The sequence below is a fragment of the Ricinus communis genome, unplaced genomic scaffold (assembly GCF_019578655.1).
Source record: "Ricinus communis isolate WT05 ecotype wild-type unplaced genomic scaffold, ASM1957865v1 Ctg20, whole genome shotgun sequence".
In the NCBI taxonomy this organism is placed as follows: Eukaryota; Viridiplantae; Streptophyta; class Magnoliopsida; order Malpighiales; family Euphorbiaceae; genus Ricinus; species Ricinus communis.
In genome coordinates this window covers 20,001-40,000 of record NW_025963454.1, presented here as the reverse complement: position 1 = coordinate 40,000, position 20,000 = coordinate 20,001, and the positions used below count along the sequence as shown (strand labels likewise).

General features: G+C 31.7%; 4 protein-coding genes, 2 non-coding genes and 2 pseudogenes across 6 annotated transcripts; 3 read left to right on the top strand and 5 right to left on the bottom strand.

Moving 5' to 3' along the window:
• The window catches only part of LOC125368842, a 5,488-nt pseudogene extending 2,492 nt beyond the window's left edge, over nucleotides 1–2,996 (bottom strand).
• Nucleotides 2,997–3,405: 409 nt separating this feature from the next.
• Nucleotides 3,406–7,741, top strand: LOC125368838 (ATP-dependent Clp protease proteolytic subunit). Its single transcript, XM_048370351.1, has 3 exons — nucleotides 3,406–3,598; nucleotides 4,492–4,785; nucleotides 5,436–7,741. Exons 1-3 carry the CDS (start codon nucleotides 3,528–3,530, stop codon nucleotides 5,659–5,661), a joined length of 591 nt encoding a protein of 196 aa, XP_048226308.1. The 5' UTR covers nucleotides 3,406–3,527; the 3' UTR covers nucleotides 5,662–7,741.
• A 1,562-nt stretch (nucleotides 7,742–9,303) lies between these two features.
• Nucleotides 9,304–9,377, top strand: TRNAP-UGG. The gene has a single exon. It is a non-coding gene; the product is annotated as a tRNA-Pro (tRNA).
• A 182-nt stretch (nucleotides 9,378–9,559) lies between these two features.
• TRNAW-CCA lies at nucleotides 9,560–9,633 on the top strand. The gene has a single exon. It is a non-coding gene; the product is annotated as a tRNA-Trp (tRNA).
• A 425-nt stretch (nucleotides 9,634–10,058) lies between these two features.
• Nucleotides 10,059–14,226, bottom strand: LOC125368836 (cytochrome f). The gene has a single exon (XM_048370350.1). The coding sequence runs from the start codon at nucleotides 14,224–14,226 to the stop codon at nucleotides 13,264–13,266; it is 963 nt and encodes a 320-aa protein (XP_048226307.1). The 3' UTR covers nucleotides 10,059–13,263.
• Nucleotides 14,227–14,240: 14 nt separating this feature from the next.
• On the bottom strand, nucleotides 14,241–15,179 carry LOC125368837 (annotated as a pseudogene).
• LOC125368839 (photosystem I assembly protein Ycf4-like) lies at nucleotides 15,161–17,308 on the bottom strand. The gene is given in 2 exon segments (XM_048370352.1): nucleotides 15,161–16,484; nucleotides 16,486–17,308. Coding segments are annotated over 2 exon segments (555 nt in total). The 5' UTR covers nucleotides 16,570–17,308; the 3' UTR covers nucleotides 15,161–16,013.
• A 160-nt stretch (nucleotides 17,309–17,468) lies between these two features.
• Nucleotides 17,469–19,874, bottom strand: LOC125368833 (acetyl-coenzyme A carboxylase carboxyl transferase subunit beta, chloroplastic-like). Its single transcript, XM_048370348.1, has one exon. The coding sequence runs from the start codon at nucleotides 19,866–19,868 to the stop codon at nucleotides 18,303–18,305; it is 1,566 nt and encodes a 521-aa protein (XP_048226305.1). The 5' UTR covers nucleotides 19,869–19,874; the 3' UTR covers nucleotides 17,469–18,302.
• Nucleotides 19,875–20,000: the final 126 nt, after the last annotated feature.

Genomic DNA, 20,000 nt, shown 5'->3' with positions numbered 1-20,000 from the left:
GATTGTTACAGGCCTCTTGAATCTTCTATTTACCCATTTTTTTCGTATTTTTTTTGTATGTAATGCAGCCTTACTGTTGTTTTCGTTATTATTGATAGGAATTTTCTTGTTAAGATCCTATAAATCGATTGAAACCTCAGATTCATATTAGAACCACGATGACTTAATAAAAACTTCAAACTAAGTCCAAAGATTCCCTGAGTAAGAACCATTGTACCATCACTTATTCACTGAATAAATATAATGAGTAAAAATTCAAAGAAAGGTTTGTCCTTTGATCAAACATAGAAAAAGAGGAGGAAAAATCTTTCAATTTATACCTTCTAATTCTTTGAAATTTTTTGGAATCCGGTCACGGGATCTGAATATTAAGTATGAATCATAGTTCTAATACTTCATAATCTATTTCATATATTCCGTGCTCCAGATACTAAAATAAATACCTGACGAGGTCAAAAATCATCTCTATCAAGACGACAGGCCCACTCTCTGTACTATCAATAGGATCAATTATAACAAGTCGCACACTCATATTCCAGAAATACAGAAAGAAAGAAATTTCACGATCGAACTACCAAAATAGAATCAAAAATCCGAGACCAAGCCAAAATGCTTCTTTTGTATTGAAAAACTAGGACTTAGCGGTTCTTGTAAATCTAATTCATTGAGATTCCGTCTAGTAAAACGGAAGAATTATAAATCTCCAAAATAATAGATAGGAATACCGCAAATAGAGCCATTGCGACACCCATCAAAGGAGTAGTTCCCCATCCAGGAGCTACTTTACCATATTCCGAATTCAATGGTTTCAATAAATCCCCTACAACAGTTCGTCTTGGACCAGATCTAGAACTACCCTCTACGCTTTGTGTAGCCATAAATCCTATTTGTATTAATTGAGATCTGTTGACTTTGTATACCATTCCGTTGTAAATAAATGATCTTATCATAGATCCATTGTGGTCTTGAAATTAAATTATATAATAATGGAAACAGCAACCCTAGTCGCCATCTTTATATCTGGTTTACTTGTAAGTTTTACTGGGTATGCCTTATATACTGCTTTTGGGCAACCCTCTCAACAACTAAGAGATCCATTCGAGGAACACGGGGACTAGTTGAAGTAAAGAGCCTCCCAATATTGGGAGGCTCTTTACTTCAATTAAGATAACGAAAAATCATTTTATCTTTTTAGTTGGAACTTTAGGTGGTTCGCGAAAAAAGATAGCGAAAAAAATGATTCCTAAAGTTGAGACTAAAAGGAATGTATAAACCAATGCTTCCATAAATTCAATCGTGGTTTACAATTATAGCTTCCATACCTATTTATTTGAAATCGTCTCCCGGATAAAAAAAGAACAAGATTCAAAGAAAGGACGGCAATTCAAATTCAGATATCTCTAGTACCTTGTGTCAAATTACAAAAAGAAAATAGAATAGAGGCAGAAAGTAAGAGATATCAAATATTGTATCAGACTACCTGTCTTCTTGTAGTCGGATCTCCAATTTTTGGAATGCTCCAAATTCCACTTGAACGTCTAAATCTGGATCAATGCCAGCAAAAACATCTCTGAACAAAGTTCGAGCACCATGCCAAATGTGTCCGAAAAAAGAGCAGAGCGAACGAAGCATGTCAAAAGTAAACCAACCCCTTGGACTGCTACGAAAAACACCATCGGATTTCAAAGTAGCGCGATCTAATTCAAAATTTCACCCAATTGAGCGCGTCTAGCATATTTTTCACAGTAGCAGGATCACTATAACTGGCTCCATTTAGTTCGCCACCATAGAACTCAATGGTTACACCTACTGTTCGACACTATACTTTGACTCTGCCCTTCGAAAGGAACATCGGCTCTAACAATTCCATCTCCGTCTACCAAAACAACTGGAAATGTTTCAAAAAAGTAGGCATACGACGTACAAAAGCTCACGCCCTTCTTTATCTCTAAAGATAGGATGTCCTAACCACCCAACAGCTATTCCATCTCCATTGTCCATTGGGCCTGCTCTGAACAATCCACCTTTGCCGGATTATTGCCGATATAATCATAAAAGCTAATTTTTCGGGAATTTTAGACCAAGCTTCAGATAAACTTTGATTTTCGGCCAGCCCAGCACTAACTCTTCGATATATTTCTTGCTGGAAGTATCCTTGATCCCATTGATAACGAGTGGGACCAAATAATTCAATCGGAGTAGTTGCTGAACCATACCACATAGTTCCAGCAACAACAAAAGCTGCAAAAAGACAGCAGCGATACTACTGGAAAGGACAGTTTCAATATTTCCCATACGTAATCCTTTGTATAAACGTTGGGGTGGACGCACACTAAGATGGAATAGGCCCGCTAATATACCCAATGTACCCGCTGCAATATGATGAGAGGCTATTCCTCCCGGAACAAAGGATCAAACCCTTCCACACCCCATGCTGGACTTACGGGTTGTACCTTTCCAGTTAGTCCATAAGGATCGGACACCCATATTCCAGGACCATACAACCCGGTTACATGAAAGCGCCAAACCCAAAGCAAGCCACCCCTGGGAGAAATAAATGAATTCCAAAGATCTTTGGCAAATCCAAAGAAGGTTTTCCTGTACGTTCATCGCAAAATATTTCTAGATCCCAATACACCCAATGCCAAATAGCTGCCAAGAAGCACAAGCCAGAAAACACAATATGCGCCCCAGCCACGCCTTCATAACTCCAAATACCCGGATTCGTTATAGTTCCTCCTGTGATACTCCAACCACCCCATGAATTGGTTATTCCTAAACGGAGTCATGAAGGGTATAACGAACATACCTTGTCTCCACATTGGATCGAGAACGGGGTCAGAGGGATCAAAAACTGCTAATTCATAAAGAGCCATCGAACCGGCCCAACCAGCAACTAAAGCTGTATGCATTATATGGACAGACAGCAAACGACCGGGATCATTTAATACGACGGTATGAACACGATACCAAGGCAAACCCATGGAAATACCCCTTTATTAACGAAAATAGACACTATGTAACTTTATTGCACTGGAAAACTATGTTATGGATCTCTCCTTTTAAGTAGATTATCTCGGAGAAAGAATTAATATTTTTTTCTATTCTTTTTCTTTTTTATTTTAGTAATAATGTAACAATTCCGTTTGTAGGAACAAAGAAAAGAGAACCAGATCTATTCTATACCCGATAAGTACCAATACGCAATGGGGGTTGACTCTATTTTATATGAGCGAATGCATAGAGATTTGTTCATCATTCAAAGTACCTATTCGTAAGAATTGAACTCTATTGGTTTTGTCTTCCCTTTTTTTTTATTTTATATATATATTTTTATATATATATTTATATATTATATATATATAAATATATTAAATATATAAATATAAACTTATCGAATCCATGTATAAAATATTATAAAGGTTATTATTATTAAGACAATAAATTCATTGTTATAAGACAATAAATTCATTGTTACGTTTTCACATCAAAGTGAAATAGAGTACTGAAAATTTTTCTGTCATTTAATGCCTATTGGTGTTCCAAAAGTCCCTTTTCGAAATCCTGGGGAAGACGATTCCATTTGGATTGACGTATAGTGCGACTTGTCAGATATATTGGGTCATACGGGATTCCCCCGTTCTCTCCCCCGATTGAGATATCCTCGGTTTCGCCCAAGAAAGATTGATTAAATCATCCAAAATTTGGAGCGTGAAATGCAATGAAGTCCAATTAGATCTATGCTTTTGAGGTACTCAGATTAATATTATATATATCAATTAGAATAATTTATGGTTGGCTTGTTTGGACCAAAAAAATGAAGTATCCAGGCTCCGTTTAGAAGAACCCAATTGGTAATATATCTATTACGATTACTGCTTGTATCATATTCTATTTATGAAGTTGAAATAATTATGAAGTTGAAATAATTTCAAACTGCTAATCATACTCAATCGAATAATATAATAATGAATATGTCAAATATTTGGCAGAAGACGTGAAATGAATTAAATAAAAAAAAAAGAAGTTGTAACAAAAAGACGCGGTATTGGGGCATTTGCTCTATATGTGCAAATAAAAATCGGGCAAATCTTTACTCGGAGTAGAGCACAAACCTAAAAGAATTGAAGAAACCCATTCAGGAACAAGATAATGCCGTCGTGATTTGAATTGAATCTCGATGAAAAAATACATCAATGAGAAGTTTGTTTGATAAGTTTAATAATTTTTTTTTATCTTTATAGGGAAACCTTTTTTTATTTTATAGGTAAACGGGTTAAAACTCATCTTTCTTGAAAACTGGAAGAAAAGCCCTTTCATTAGCATTAGACATTAGAAAAAAAAAGAGTTAAGTTAAAAAGTACTCACTATCAAAAAAGGAAGGTTGGAATCTACACATTGATTCTTTATTTTATTTTCGTCGATTTTTGTTGAACCGTATGCATCAAAAGGTGCACGTACGGTTCCTAGAAGATAGAAATTTATCTCAATCAACCGACTTTATCGAGAAAGATTACTTTTTTTAGGTCAAGATGTTGATAGCGAGATCTCGAATCAACTTATTGGTCTTATGGTATATCTCAGTATAGAGAGCGAGACTAAAGATTTGTATTTGTTTATAAACTCTCCTGGGGGATGGGTAATACCCGGAATAGCTATTTATGATACTATGCAATTTGTGCGACCAGATGTACAAACAGTATGCATGGGATTAGCTGCTTCAATGGCATCTTTTATCCTAGTTGGAGGAAAAATTACCAAACGTTTAGCATTCCCTCATGCTTGGCGCCAATGGGTTTTTATTTGAAGGAAAAAAGAAAACTATGCCTTCGCCATATGAAATATTGAAATATAAATATTAAGTAATAATAGCATGGCAGTTCGAATTCGATATAGATATAAGAATTGTTTTTTTAAACATTAGATTATGTATCGAAAGAGTAGTATGAGATATTAAGTAAGGGTATTTCTGATTTTATTCTATCAGGGGCCTATTTCAGCGTCACAAACTTTTTTGTTTTCGCACCGGAGGGCTCTTAACATTATTTATGTTATAAAAATAAAAAAATAAAAGAGTACGAAAAAAAGATTTATTTTTCAAATAAAAAAAAAAAACTTTGGGATTGCTAAATCACTGATGAAATAAAGCAACGGGACCACCATAGTATTTTGTTTTATTTTTTAACTCCTCCAAAGACAAGGAAAGGGTGGTTATTGGATCATTTACTGATTTAAACCTGATAAACTCTATGTTTTTATTCGATAAAAAAGGTAAGTAAAAGTGAATTCCATTGTGGGGCCGTATGCAATGCGTAAACAATGCCTGTACAGTTGTTCAATTCTATCTTTTTTTTTCTTATTATTCTTTATCTCTTCTCGTCATCTTTTTATTTATTATGCGAGATAGAATAGCCATTTTTTTCTTATATCATCAGGGTAATGATTCATCAACCTATTGCTGGTTTTTATGAGGCCCAAATAGGAGAATTTGTCCTGGAAGCAGAAGAACTACTGAAACTGCGCGAAATCCTCACAAGGATTTATGCACAAAGAACGGGAAAACCTTTATGGGTTGTATCCGAAGACATGGAAAGAGATGTTTTTATGTCAGCAGCAGAAGCCCAAGCTCATGGAATTGTTGATCTTGTAGCAGTTGCATAAGAAATAGCAGAAATTTCACGCAAATCACGATTGAATATTTTTTTTCTTACCGGACTTTCAATTTCAATTAAATATTCTTTAATATTCTATTAATTATTTAATAATTATTTAATAATAGAATATTAATAATAATAATAGAATATTAATATAGAAAAAATTCATAATCATCCGGTTAGGATCGATCTAAACCAGCCCATTATGCATATGATTCAACATGCCAACTATTAAACAACTTATTAGAAACACAAGACAGCCAATCAGAAATATCACCAAATCCCCCGCTCTCGGGGGATGTCCTCAGCGCCGAGGAACATGTACTAGGGTGTATGTGCGACTTGTTCAGATCGTGAACTTGGACAAAAGAAAACTTTTTCCAATATCTATGATCAGTACGGATGAATAAGATAGAATAGAAGAATCCCCTTCATTATCTAAAAAAAAAAAGATCTATCATATTCGTCTATTGTGTATCAAATTTATGGTTTCATTGCTGCAACCTCAATTTTCAATTTAAAACGAGAAAGAGTTTCCCATTGGTAACAAATGATTATCCTTTAAGCGGGGGAAATCTTATTAATCTTATTTAAATTAAAAGGCCAAAAATTATACCCCTACTCTTGCAAGAACGGACTAACAGGGTCAACTAATTAGAAAATCCTCATAATTAAATACCGTTACTGTATAGACGGATCTCCTTGTGAAAGACCTATTACTAGATAATTCATGGGTAGAGCCAAAAAGTGTGAACTGTACATGTTAACAATAGCATTGATTAAATGATTAAATATTTATTATATTTATTATATTAAATGATTAAATAAGGAGGGGCTCCGGTGTATAGAGAAGACCTCACCGTTTAAGAAGTAACCATAGAAACGATGGAACCCACTATTATTTCTATTATTTATTTATCTATTTCTATATTTTTATTTACTACTTTTTTATTATATTTTTGTTTGATACCTAGTATCAATACAGTTTCTTATTTCGAGGTGAAATGCCTCGAAAGAAAAAATCGTGGTTGGGAAGGTTATAGTAGCAAAAGCCGTTGGAATTATTATTTTATACACTGGAAGAATCCGTTTTGTTATTATAGAAAAGGGGAAAAGAATAACTGAAAGAAAGGAAATCAATTAGTTATTTATCAAAGTTTCGTTTATTCAATGACCAGAATTAGACGAGGATATATAGCTCGGAGGCGTAGAACAAAAATTCGTTTATTCGCATCAAGCTTTCGCGGGGCTCATTCAAGACTTACTCGAACTATTATTCAGCAAAAATAAGAGCTTTGGCTTTGGCCCATCAGGATAGAGATAGGCAAAAAAGAAATTTTCGTCGTTTGTGGGTCACTCGGATAAATGCAGTAATTCGTGAGAATAGGGTATCCTATAGTTATAGTATATTAATAAATAATCTGTACAAGAGACAGTTGCTTCTTAATCGTAAAATACTTGCACAAATAGCTATATTAAATAGGAATTGCCTTTATATGATTTCCAATGACATTATCAAATAAGTAAATTGGAAAGAATCTATGAAATATTTTACATGGAATTCCCTGAAGAAGGAATTCCGGGAAGGTAGAATAGAAATTAGTATGATAAAATATGATAGAAATTAGTATGATAAAATATGATGATAATATAATCAAGTATAAAGTAGTCAAACTGAACAAAAACATTCAATAAAAAAAATTTCTTCTTACCCAACTCGTTTTTTTTCTTACGACACGACACTCAAATTTGGATTTTCGGATTTTTTGAACAAAACATTAATCTAGGTTTAAATTAAATTCGGATTTGAATTTTGATTCAATTGAGGAGTAAGCCTATTTTTCTGGTTCTAAGATCAGTAGTTATAGTGACCAGCTCGCTTTTTTTCAAATTGTTTTTCATTATTAAGAAAAGGTAACGAAGATAAAATACGAGCTTGTTTTATAGCAATAGTAATTAATCGTTGTTGTTTTAAACTCAATCTATTCACCCGTCTAGATAATATTTTTCCTTGTTCACTAATAAATCGACTAATTAAACTCATGTTTCTATAATCAATTCGATCCCCCGATTGGATCGGGGGCAAACGCCTACGAAAAGATCGCTTGGACTTAAGAAAAGGCCGTTTGGATTTATCCATGGTTTGTTTATTCCTTATTTCGAAAATCCTATTTCGTTCAATTGGATCAAAAATGATTTAGAATTAAGAAATAGGATTTTGCTTGTTTATTTTATATTTAAATATATATATATAATTTATATATAATTTTAATATATGTTAATATATATTAACAATATATTAACATAACATATTATATATTAATATGTCATTTATGTCATTTTTCATCTTTCTTGTAAAGGTAACACGCAGGCGACCGGTTCCGTCTATTTCTTTATCTCTCCGTGAATTGTATGTTTGTAACAATAGGGACAGAATTTTCTCAATTCCAATCGACTAGGCGTATTATGTCGATTCTTTTGAGTAATATATCTGGAAATACCTGTTGATTTTTTATTAACACTGTTTTGAACACAACTAGTACATTCTAAAATAACCCTTACTCGGACATCTTTACCCTTGGCCATGAACCTCCTTGGGGTTTTTATTCACTCAACTCTTCGATTTTCCGATCCGAAGTGAAGAAGAAAGGAACGAAAAAAATATAAGTTGCTAACTCGAAATCCAATTTTGAAAGATTTCATTGCAACTAATATAGTAATAATAAGTAATACAAAGATTCTAAACTATATTTAGATTATAAGTTTAGATTAGAATCACAGTACAGTATTTCATTTAAGCATCTTGTATAATACTGTTGCAATAATCAAATTTCTACTTCCCTTCTCTTATCTTAATTTAATAATTTAATTGAAGTTAGTTTACTTTACTTGAAGCTGGGGCCCCAAGTTCCGAATTTTATTTTGCTGCGGTTGAATCCACTTTTATTCTTTTTTCTTTTCTAACTTATTCTAATTAAATAAAAAAAGAGGAGGGGGGCAGTAGTCACAGATATTTAATTGTATCTCTAATCTTCTTCACCCCCCGCACGCGCACGTTGATAACTAGAGATGAAAAAAGGGAATGTCAACGCATCCGGGAAAAAACGATTGATCTCAATCAATAGACCTGCTAAAGACGCAAACCATAGAGTACTTATTACCGGTGCCACAGATAGATATGTTTTTAGATCTCGCATTTAAAACCCTCCTTCTTTATTCTTTATTGTTATTGTAATAAATAATGTTTATTTTATTGTAATAATATATAATGATTATACATATATAATCAGACGTATATGTAGTTAAAGGACACTTGCATTTGTTTTGTAAGCAGAATCTCTAATTCAAACTAAAATGTACAACAATTTGCTAGATAAGATTTTCCTTTTCTTAAACAAAGAAAAAATGTCCTCCCGAGCATTCACGAAATTTACGTAAGTTTATTATTACGTAAGTTTATCATTATATTTTATTATTACGTAAGTATATCATTATATAATAAGATATAATAAGCGATATTATTATATAATATATGAATATAATATATGATATGAGATCAAAAAGAAAAAGTATATCAATGGAGAAAATGAAATAAGTATGTGGAAAACAAAACGGGTATTCTTTACAATAACATTGTAAACCAATTGAAAGGGATGTAGCGCAGCTTGGTAGCGCGTTTGTTTTGGGTACAAAATGTCACGGGTTCAAATCCTGTCATCCCTACCTATTACTTCGTCTCTGAGTAATAACGAGGGATCAATTGAGATCAATTAAACTTGGCCATACTTAATCTTTTATTTTTATCATATTATATATGATAGTATAGGCATTCAAGATATATTGGAGTAGTTAAAAAAAGAATCTTTTTACTTACAGTCTGATTTTTTTGTGATTGGGATAAGAAAGCGCTCTTAGTTCAGTTCGGTAGAACGTGGGTCTCCAAAACCCAATGTCGTAGGTTCAAATCCTACAGAGCGTGATTCTGTTCTTGTTTTGTTAGGTCAAATTTTATACAGAAAAAATGGAAGAGCAATCTGAATTTGACCTCCTGTGGATTAAAGAAAAGAGGAGGTCAAAAAAACAAGGTGTTAATTAATTAATTAATTAAAGGTCCAACTGATCACCACGCCTGTATTGTAAATATGCAGTTATGAATAATCCGGCCAAAGTAATAGGAATTAGACCTAAGACGATTCCAAATAGAAAAACTTCAATCATTTCAATTTATTTGAAAAAAAAAAAGGGGGGGGGAAAGAAAGGTAATATCTATCCTTAAATATTAATCCATATCGCCCATAAATCTCAATAAGAAAAATCTCAATAAGCAAGAATTGAAAATTAACACGGTAAAGAACTAGAGAATAGATGGAATACTGCCGAAAAATTTCCTTTTCTTTTTATAAATTTTTTTATAAATTGTTCATTCAATTTATTTCAAATAAGTCGTATCTTGCTCAGACCAATAAATAGAACTGAGGTTATAGTTAAAGCCGCTAGTAGAAAACCGAAATAACTAGTTATAGTAAGCATATAGAAACTAAATAAACCTTTTTATACATATACTTGTAAAGCAAAAGTACTTTCCTAAGTTCGATTTTTTGAAAGATAAAAGATACGAAGATAAACAAAAATACCAATTGAAGAAAAAGTTCAATTGGGCACTTTTTATTTATTTTTATTTATCAATCATTTATCAATCATTATCATTATAGATTATAGACAGCACTCAAAAATAGAGTGATATGATATAGGTAGAGAAAGAAATCAATTTATCATCTATGACATCCGCTTATATTCTCTTGATTCCGAATCGAGAGATTCCTTGAACAACTATAGAATAAAATAGAAAACTAATATTACAATAATTAAATATTAATTTATTAAATAATTAAAATAATTAAATAAATATTAATAAATAAATAAAAATAAAAAATATTAATAATATTAATAAAAATTAATAAAAAAACTATGTTGTATAACTTCATTCAAAAAACTTTCTTGGAATCACTACGGAAATTACTACAAAATAAAAAATAAAAAAAAATTGGAACATTATTTCTATTTTGATAGTTTCTTTTAGTTTATTTAGTTTATTTATTTAGTATTTGTATATTTGTATCAAATTTGTATCGTTTTTTACATTTTAAAATGAAAACGACCCTCTATTTTTCTTTAGAATACCTTTTCCTTTTTACTTTTTTTTTTTTACTTTTTTCTATTTTTATTTTAAATTTGAATTTAACTTATTAGATTTATTAGTTGATTCATTCACATAATATCTCCAATCCAATACAATAAAATAAGAAGAAAAAAAGTATCGCACGATCAGATCACTCAAAAAAGAAAATCTTTCTTTTTTTTTTTGTTTTTTGTACAACTAGATTCTAAGACTAGTAATTTCAATTATCCTTTTCTTTTCTAGATTTTACATTTTTCGTTCCATATTATATTAATATTAAAACGAAAAAACATGTAGTTAAGTGTCAAGAAAGACCTTTTAAATCTAATACACAAATACGTGCATCACGAATATTGATTATTACAATTATTTTTTCCTTGTTCTCCTTCTTTCTCTTTCATCGAATATTCTCTACTATTGGTACTTGTTAATTTAATAGATGATTAACCAATTCCTTAAAATGAAAAACAAAATGAAAAAAAAAAAGGGGGGGGGGGGAGTTGGGATTCCAACAAAAAACTCTTCTATAACCACAAAAGCACAAAAGTTTTTGATTTCACATCCATTCACATCTAATTGAATTGCGGAAATATGATAATCTCCTCCATGAATTATTATTGTAACCCGTTGAATTCGCATTTTACCCGACCTTATCTTATGGTACACAGTTCTACAGCAACAAGAAAAAGAAAAGAAGAAAGGGATTATCTAAGATTTCATTTCGATACTGATTGAAGTTGCGTTGCTGCGTCAGAAGAAGGATAGCTATACTGATTCGGTATACTTTAAAGAAACCTTTGGTACAATATTGACGATCTCACAAAGATTCAATTTCAGTGAAATTGCATTTACTGATCTCATCTTTTACAGAATCGATCCCTTTTGATTGTACAAGAATATGTGGAGCTCAGTATGTCTGGAAGCACAGGAGAACGTTCTTTTGCTGATATTATTACCAGTATTCGATATTGGGTCATTCATAGCATTACTATACCTTCCCTATTCATTGCAGGTTGGTTATTCGTCAGCACGGGTTTAGCTTATGATGTATTTGGGAGCCCTCGTCCAAATGAATATTTTACAGAGAGCCGACAGGGAATTCCATTAATAACTGGCCGTTTTGATCCTTTGGAACAACTCGATGAATTTAGTAAATCTTTTTAGGAGGCCCAATGACCATAGATCGAACCTATCCAATTTTTACAGTACGATGGTTGACTGTTCACGGACTAGCTGTACCTACCGTTTTTTTTTTGGGGTCAATATCAGCAATGCAGTTCATCCAACGATAAATCTAATCCCAATTAATTATAAAACTATGACACAATCAAACCCGAACGAACAAAATGTTGAATTGAATCGTACCAGTCTCTACTGGGGGTTATTACTCATTTTTGTACTTGCTGTTTTATTTTCTAATTATTTCTTCAATTAATAGAAGAAGAAGAAAATAAAATAGTAGAATAATAAATAAGAATAGGAATTCTCTTATCCCATCGGAAGGATATCATCTAATAATTATCTATGACTGTTTATGTCTCTAGCACGACCACTTGATTAAATGTGGAGGGAAGTGGGATAAATGGCCGATACTACTGGAAGAATTCCCCTTTGGATAATAGGTACTGTAACTGGTATTCTTGTGATCGGTTTAATAGGCATTTTCTTTTATGGTTCATATTCCGGATTGGGTTCATCCCTGTAAGTAGTAAGTAATCGGGTGAACTGAGTTGTAGACATGAAAGCGTAAGAACTCAATGGACCCCCTCCTTTCTCTGTCTGATTCGAGGCCGAGGGGGTCCATAATAATCATAATACTTTATTCGTATTTTATACGTAAAAAATCAATTTTATACGTATAAAATTGAAAAGGAAGTTATGATAAACCTAGAAAAAACAGAAGCTAAGAATAGTAATCTTTGAGGAATGGGATCAAGAATCGTTATTATTTTGACACAAGAAAGGGATGTGGCAAATTCCTTTTCTTGTGTCGAAGACTAGGAAGACGAATAAAAAAAAAAAAAAATAATACTTCCTAGAATCCTTTGTTCTCCCTCATTTAGCCTTTGCTTTTCCGCTTACTTATCTTATGCTTAGTATCTAGTCAAATGGGATTCTATTAGAATAGAAAAAAGCTATTGATGCACTCTATGACAGTTAAATCGGACAATAATAAGATAATCACACCGCTCCCGTTTTATTTAGATTCAAAAAAATTAGATTAAAAAAACACAAAAAAGGGGATAAAGTCAAATAGTCTTCTTACCAATATACATATTATGACTAGAAATGCGGTACAAATAATTCAAAAAATCTGGTATAAAAAAATTTTTAATTTTTAAAAAGCAAAGAGCTTTTCATTTTTTTTGATCATATATAATTACCAACTGTTATTCGTTTTAAGAACTTGATGTTGATAAATTTACAGATCTAGAAATTCATTTCGGACAATTGAACCTTCTCAAACTGTTTCTTTTTAAGAACCAAAAAGATTTGTGCCAAAATAACCGACGCCAAGAAGAACAAAAGGCCTTGGGCACGTAATGGGTCTTGAAGTACTATTTCTGAATCCCCCTGACCAAATCCACCCACATTAGGATTACTCGTTAATGGTTGATCAAGTTTGATGGATTCGCCTTCTGAAACAAGAAGTTCTGGTCCTGGAGGTATAATATCAATCACTTGACGTCCCTCTGACGCATCCGTTATGGTTATTTCGTACCCCCCCTTTTCTTTTCGTATGATTTTGCTTACTATACCTGCTGCTGTAGCATTATAAACCGTATTGTTACTCTTGCTCCCGTCGGGATAAATCTGACCCCTTCCCCTGTTTCCGCCTACATATATGGGATATTTGAAAAAGTGAACATCTTTCTTAGTGGCGGGGTCCGGAGAAAGGATAGGAAAGGTAATTTCACTATATTTCTGACCAGGAACAGGACCTATCACAAGAATATTTTTTTTTGTGGGGCGATAACTCTGAAAAGACAGATTTCCCATCTTTTCTTTCATCTCTGGCGAAATACGATTAGGAGGGGCTAATTCAAACCCCTCAGGTAAAATAAGAACAGCCCCCACATTCAAAGCCCCCTTTTTACCATTAGCAAGAACTTGTTTCAGTTGCATATCATAAGGAATTCGAACGACTGCTTCAAATACAGTATCAGGAAGTACCGCTTGTGGAACTTCAATATCCACGGGTTTATTAGCTAAATGACAATTGGCACATACAATACGGCCAGTTGCTTCGCGCGGATTTTCATAACCCTGCTGTGCAAAAATGGGATATGCATTTGAAATGGATGCACAAGTTATTATATATATCATGAGCGATACGGAAATGGAACGAGTAATCTCTTGCTTTATCCAAGAAAAGGTCTTTCTAGTTTGCATGGTCCAATCATTGATCCTGAAAATTTCTACAATAAAATTAGGTAGGTCGCTAGTATAGTTCCCTATCCACGATACTGCTATTTACTGAAATTTTTTTACTAAAATAGAAAATATAGGAAGAGAATCCCTTGGATGTATAGAAAAAAGAAATATATATATATTAAATAGAGTAAGATTTTGTTTGATGGTAAGATTTTGAATGTTTTGCTTTTGTATTTTGTACAAAATAACAAACATTCTAATTGGATTCATGGATCATTTTCAGTCATTCATTGAATGATAAATCACTACAAGTGACGGAGATACGCGATTTAAATAACGGAAAATCAAATATTTAAAAATTGTATCGAGGATGACTGGAAAAGTGGAAACAAGGCCAGATATAATTTGATCATTATGAGCAAACCCAAAATCTTTGTAGACCGAGCCAATCATTAGTTCCCAACCATGGGGTGAATGGAATCCTATACATAAATCGGTTAATAAAAGAATGAAAAAAGCTTTTATTGTGTCGCTTAAATTATATAGGAATTCTTGAACCCAAGAATTAAGAATAATAAGTTCTTCATTACTTAAAATAGAATAACCACTTAGAATAACGAAACAGATTATATTTGTCGAGAGTGCAAAATCGTATGGATATAATCCTCATTGTGCATCTTGATCAATTGGATTGTTTCTTTGTGAATTCCGATACGAAACTTTTGTAGATGTGTTTCCGGATATTCCTTTATCATTTCGTCCAAGCGAACGAGTTCCTCTAATTCTATGAACTTTTCTAGAATACTTTTTTCTTGAATATCATTTACAAAAGTTTCGGATTTACTAGTATTACACCAATTAATAACCCAAGATTCCAAACTTTTATTAAATAAAAAAGAGATCCACCAGGGCAAAAAAACTATAGCTGTAAGATATAGAAAGGGAATAAATGTTTTTTTTTTCATTTTTTCGTCTGTGAATTTTTAATGAACCCACCTCCATATGATCTAATATTTTTATCAAGCATAAGTTCTATTATGAGGCTTTGAACTTATGAATCTATTCCCTATTTTTTATTTGTGAGTCAGCGGTTAGTCCTTGAATTTTGAAAGAATACAAAAAAAATATTGTTTCTAAGTATCTTAATTGCTCAAATTCGGATTTCTAGATGAAAGAATTCCGTTCTATCAACAAAACAAATATTTCGAAAAAAAAAAATGGCCAACTTACCCATATTCCACAGGAATAATTTAGAAAGATTTTTGAAGAATATTGTGATGTGATAATCAAAAATGAGTGGCAAAAGCAAAATAAGACAGAAAAGTTATCATTCTAGGTGGTCCAGCCCTTTGTTCATTAGGGAGGACAAAAAGAAAGATAACAAGAAACGTCGAGAAAGGAAAGATAATTTACAAGATACGATCTATCCATATCTAATGTATCAATTTCAAATATTGATTCAAATATTGAAAATTCAAAATTAAAAGAGAATTTCTTTATTCTATATTTTATTCCGAAATGCTTTGTTTTGATCTATGAGATGGGTCTATTATTTCGATTTATTACTTGTTTTGTTACTAAATTTATTGAATATTGAAATTGAATTTAGATACGCATAAAAAAGGTTTGATTTTATTTTAGAATTGTTCCGTATATATCCGTATATATATATATAATATATGTCTTCTTTGGTTCATCAATATTGTATTGTGAAATTTCAGTTAAGTTATGCTATAACTATAAAAAAACGAAGACTCTTGGATTTTTTCGTTCCTGTTAAGAAAATGTTCATTCTTCAGCTCATTTCAAAATACTTCAATTGGTACACGCAAAAAATAGGCCAATTCCGCTACCTTTTGCTCAATCTCTCGTGGAGTCAAATTCTCATCAGTACGAGTCAAAGGAATGGACCCTCGGCCTCTGGTTTCCATATAAAGGACACGCCGAGCAAAAATACCCTCTTTCACTTCTATTCTAATAGACTGAATATCCTTCATAAGGAATCGGAGGAAGATGCGACGATTTTTTCCAGGGAATCCCCAGCGAAAAATACACACTATTCCTTCTTTTCTATCGAATCGATCATAACCACTACCTACATTCCACAAAATTGTGCACCACAAATAAGAACTAATAAATAGACCGGCGATCCCATAGAAAGACATCACGATCCCTTGTGGAAAAAAAATTATTTGCTGAGACGGAAATAAAGATATCCAATTTCTGCCAAGATAACTGGAAATTCCAACCAATAAAAATCCCAATGAACCTAAAAAAAAGTATAAAGGCCCAGCAGAAATTACTTGTTTTGCGAGACCCCGCTATAAGTTCTATCCATATACGTTCTGATCGCCAACTCATACTAGATCCAGTTGTTTTTTATTTGAAGGCGGGAGACTAGCCCAAATGAATTTGACTTTCTTTTTTTTTGTTTCCGAAGTAACTTTCATCAACTCGGATTATTCTGGTGTGAATCTTTAGGAGGAATTCATCGAATTCGTTAGATTAAAAAAAAGAGAGCTCAGCCCCCCCATAGGATCCCCTATCTGCACATATATAAAAATATCAGCTTTGCTTTGCATTTCTTTCAGGCATCCGCCACAGTTTCGATTTATTTTCAAATAGTCCATTTACTTATATATCATATATCATATTTACGTCTGCATAAGAACCCTTTCATTTTCATTTACGTTTGAAGGGAGCTGCTCGTATGTTATATCATATTATACTAAACTAAAGAGATATCCGTATTATATCTGTATTATATTATGATCCAAGTCTAAGTCTTGAAAAAAAAAAGAAATGAAATCTACCCCCGTTAGACCTAATTGGATCTAAAAAATCTTGTTTTTTTGAACATGAAGAGATAAGGAAGCCATCGCAATTGCCGGAAATACTAAGCCTACTAAAGGCACAAAAATGGAGGGTAAGCTGTTGAGAATTGTCATAGAATGGGCACCTCGATTTAATATTTGTACCTGTTATTTCATTTTTTTTTTTTATTATATATTATAATTATATTATTTTTATATTATATTATTTTGAATATTTTAATATATATTTAATATATTTTAATATATATTTAATATATTTATATTTTAATATATTTATATATTTTCATTATTTTTTTTTTTATTATTATTTATTATTATTATAATTATTTTTTTTTATTATTAATTATTATTTTATTCTATTAATTTAATAATTTAAATTAATAATTTAAATTAATTATAATTATATTTATATTAATTATTCTATTATTAGTTATTTATTAGTTATTTAGTTATTAGAAAGATTTCTTATAATCATTAAAATTCGTATATAATTATACTAAGTATATCTAAGTGAGTATATATAATATAATAAAGTGCAAAGAGCGTAGAACTAACTAAATGACTTATTCATATTTCTACATGAAATATGATAATCCATTTATTTGTTATTCTTCTTTTATTATCTTTTTTTTTCTTGTCTTATAACTTTCATTTTTCTTTTTTCATTTTTTTAACTTTACTTTAATAGAAAATAGAAAATATTTTAATATATTTAATATAAAATAAAAAAAAAAATAAAGAGTTTTTCCGATTATAAATTCCCCCAAAATTCGTTATAATTTAGAATCCGTCGATTTTTTTTTAGTAAAAAAAAAGGGATTCCCAGGAGATATATAAATATGCAAGACTCTATATTTTCTATGCATAGGTAAGAAAAGAACATGAAATTCGTTTTATTTATTATACCTTGCCCATTTTTTCACGAAAAAAAGAATTCACTCTTTTTCTTGTTGATCTTGTTGATAGAGGTTTCTTAATTAGTAATCAGAAATATCGGTAAAAAAAAATTATCTACATGATTCTTTCTACAATTTACTCTTATGTTATGTCACAAAAAAATCAAAAAAATTGATTTTTCCTTTGATTCTGCTAAAAAAAATACCTGCTCGCCAGAAATAAAAATGAATTAACTAATTTTAATTTAATTAACTCATTTTTATTTTTAATTTTAATTAAGTAATTTAATTTAAAATTTTTAAAATTTAATTAATAATTAATTTAACTTCATAATAATTAATTTAACTTCAGACTCTACTTGATTTATGATTCAAAGGGAAAGAAATCGTGGAGCTGAAGTAACTCATTCAGAACGCCTTTTAACGGATTACGTGGTACGATTGAATCGAATAAGCCCTTATGGAATAAAAATTCGGCTGATTGTGAACCTTCAGGTACTGTCTTATTCAATGTTTGTTCAATTACTCTTTTACCTGCAAATGCAATATAGGCGTTAGGTTCAGCAATAATGATATCCCCCAACATACCAAAACTAGCCGTCACCCCGCCTGTTGTAGGAGATGTAAGGATTGATACATAAAATAACTTTTTATTCGATTGATAATCATATAAAGCAGAAGATATTTTAGCCATTTGCATCAAGCTCAAACTTCCTTCTTGCATGCGCGCTCCTCCGGAAGCACACACTAAAATAAGAGGTAAAAATTTATTGGTAGCATACTCGATCAAACGAGTGATTTTCTCGCCTACTACGGATCCCATACTACCCCCCATAAACTGAAAATCCATAACCCCAATTGCTACGGGAATGCCGTTTAGTTGACCTGTGCCTGTTTGAACGGCCTCGGTTAATCCTGTCTTTCTTTGATAAGAATCAATACGATCTTTATAAGGTTCCTCTTCTGAATGAAATTCAATGGGATCCAGAGATACCATATCTTCATCCATAGGATCCCAAGTGCCTAGGTCAATCGAAAGTTCAATTCTATCTGAACTACTCATTTTCAAATGATATCCACATTGTTCACAAATATTCATTCTTGACTTAAAAAATTTCTTATAATTTAATCCATAACAATTTTCGCATTGAACCCACAAATGCTTGTATTTTTGAGTTATAGTTATATCGAGATCATTAGAACTTTCTCTTCTAGTTAAATCGCTACCATTCGTACTAGTTCTTAGACTGGAACTCTCGCTTTCATTACTATTTCCACTTTCACCACAAATGTAACTATAAATGGAACTTTCGCCGTAATTGTAACTGCCAGTTAAAATATAAATATCAATACAGACTTGAGAACGAAGATAACTGTCAATGCAACTATTGATGTAATTCTTCCAACTATATTTAGTATCATACATATAATGATCATAGTAGGAATCGCCACTCCTAGACCCATTATTCAGAGAACTAGAATTCCAATAACTATAAAAATAACTTTCTAATTCACTCAGAAAAGAATGATCAGTGTCAATCTCAAAAACTTGATTTTCAATATCAAAATATATGGAATAACTGTCCCTATTATTATCCCTAACTAAAAAAGTTTCATCAGCGCCGAAATTCCGAATGTCTCTGGCGCCGACTAAACGATCAACATTACTGTAACTAGAGCTGTCACTATTACTCCAACTACGGGTGTTTTTATCTGTATCATTTAGAATCGGGTCTTCGCTTACACTGGTATTTTCAAGAGGACTGAAACTATCTATCGATTGACTTAGCCTACACCTGTATCCTAATTCCACATTGGATAAGATCGAATTGAACCGCCGTTTTTCCATAGAACTTTCTTTCTTGCTGCTATTTACATTTAAATAAATAGATGAATAGTCATTCGATGAAAAATCATTGAAATATTTCATTTCCTCTCTATATAAGTATATAGATCCGATTACTAGGATTATTATAGGATTATTAACTAATAGGGGGGGTATTAAAAAAAACGCTTATCTTTTGCTTTTTTTGTAAGAACCTGGAGTATCGCTTCACTCTAT

Excerpts from the sequence above, each read along its gene's own strand:
- LOC125368838 (XM_048370351.1), top strand. The coding sequence starts at position 3,528 with ATGCCTATTGGTGTTCCAAAAGTCCCTTTTCGAAATCCTGGGGAAGAC. Across the intron at positions 3,599-4,491 it reads TCCATTTGGATTGACGTATA|CAACCGACTTTATCGAGAAA; the intron begins GTGCGACTTGTC and ends ATTTATCTCAAT. Across the intron at positions 4,786-5,435 it reads TTAGCATTCCCTCATGCTTG|GGTAATGATTCATCAACCTA; the intron begins GCGCCAATGGGT and ends TTATATCATCAG.
- LOC125368833 (XM_048370348.1), bottom strand. The coding sequence starts at position 19,868 with ATGAAATATTTCAATGATTTTTCATCGAATGACTATTCATCTATTTAT.
- LOC125368836 (XM_048370350.1), bottom strand. The coding sequence starts at position 14,226 with ATGCAAACTAGAAAGACCTTTTCTTGGATAAAGCAAGAGATTACTCGT.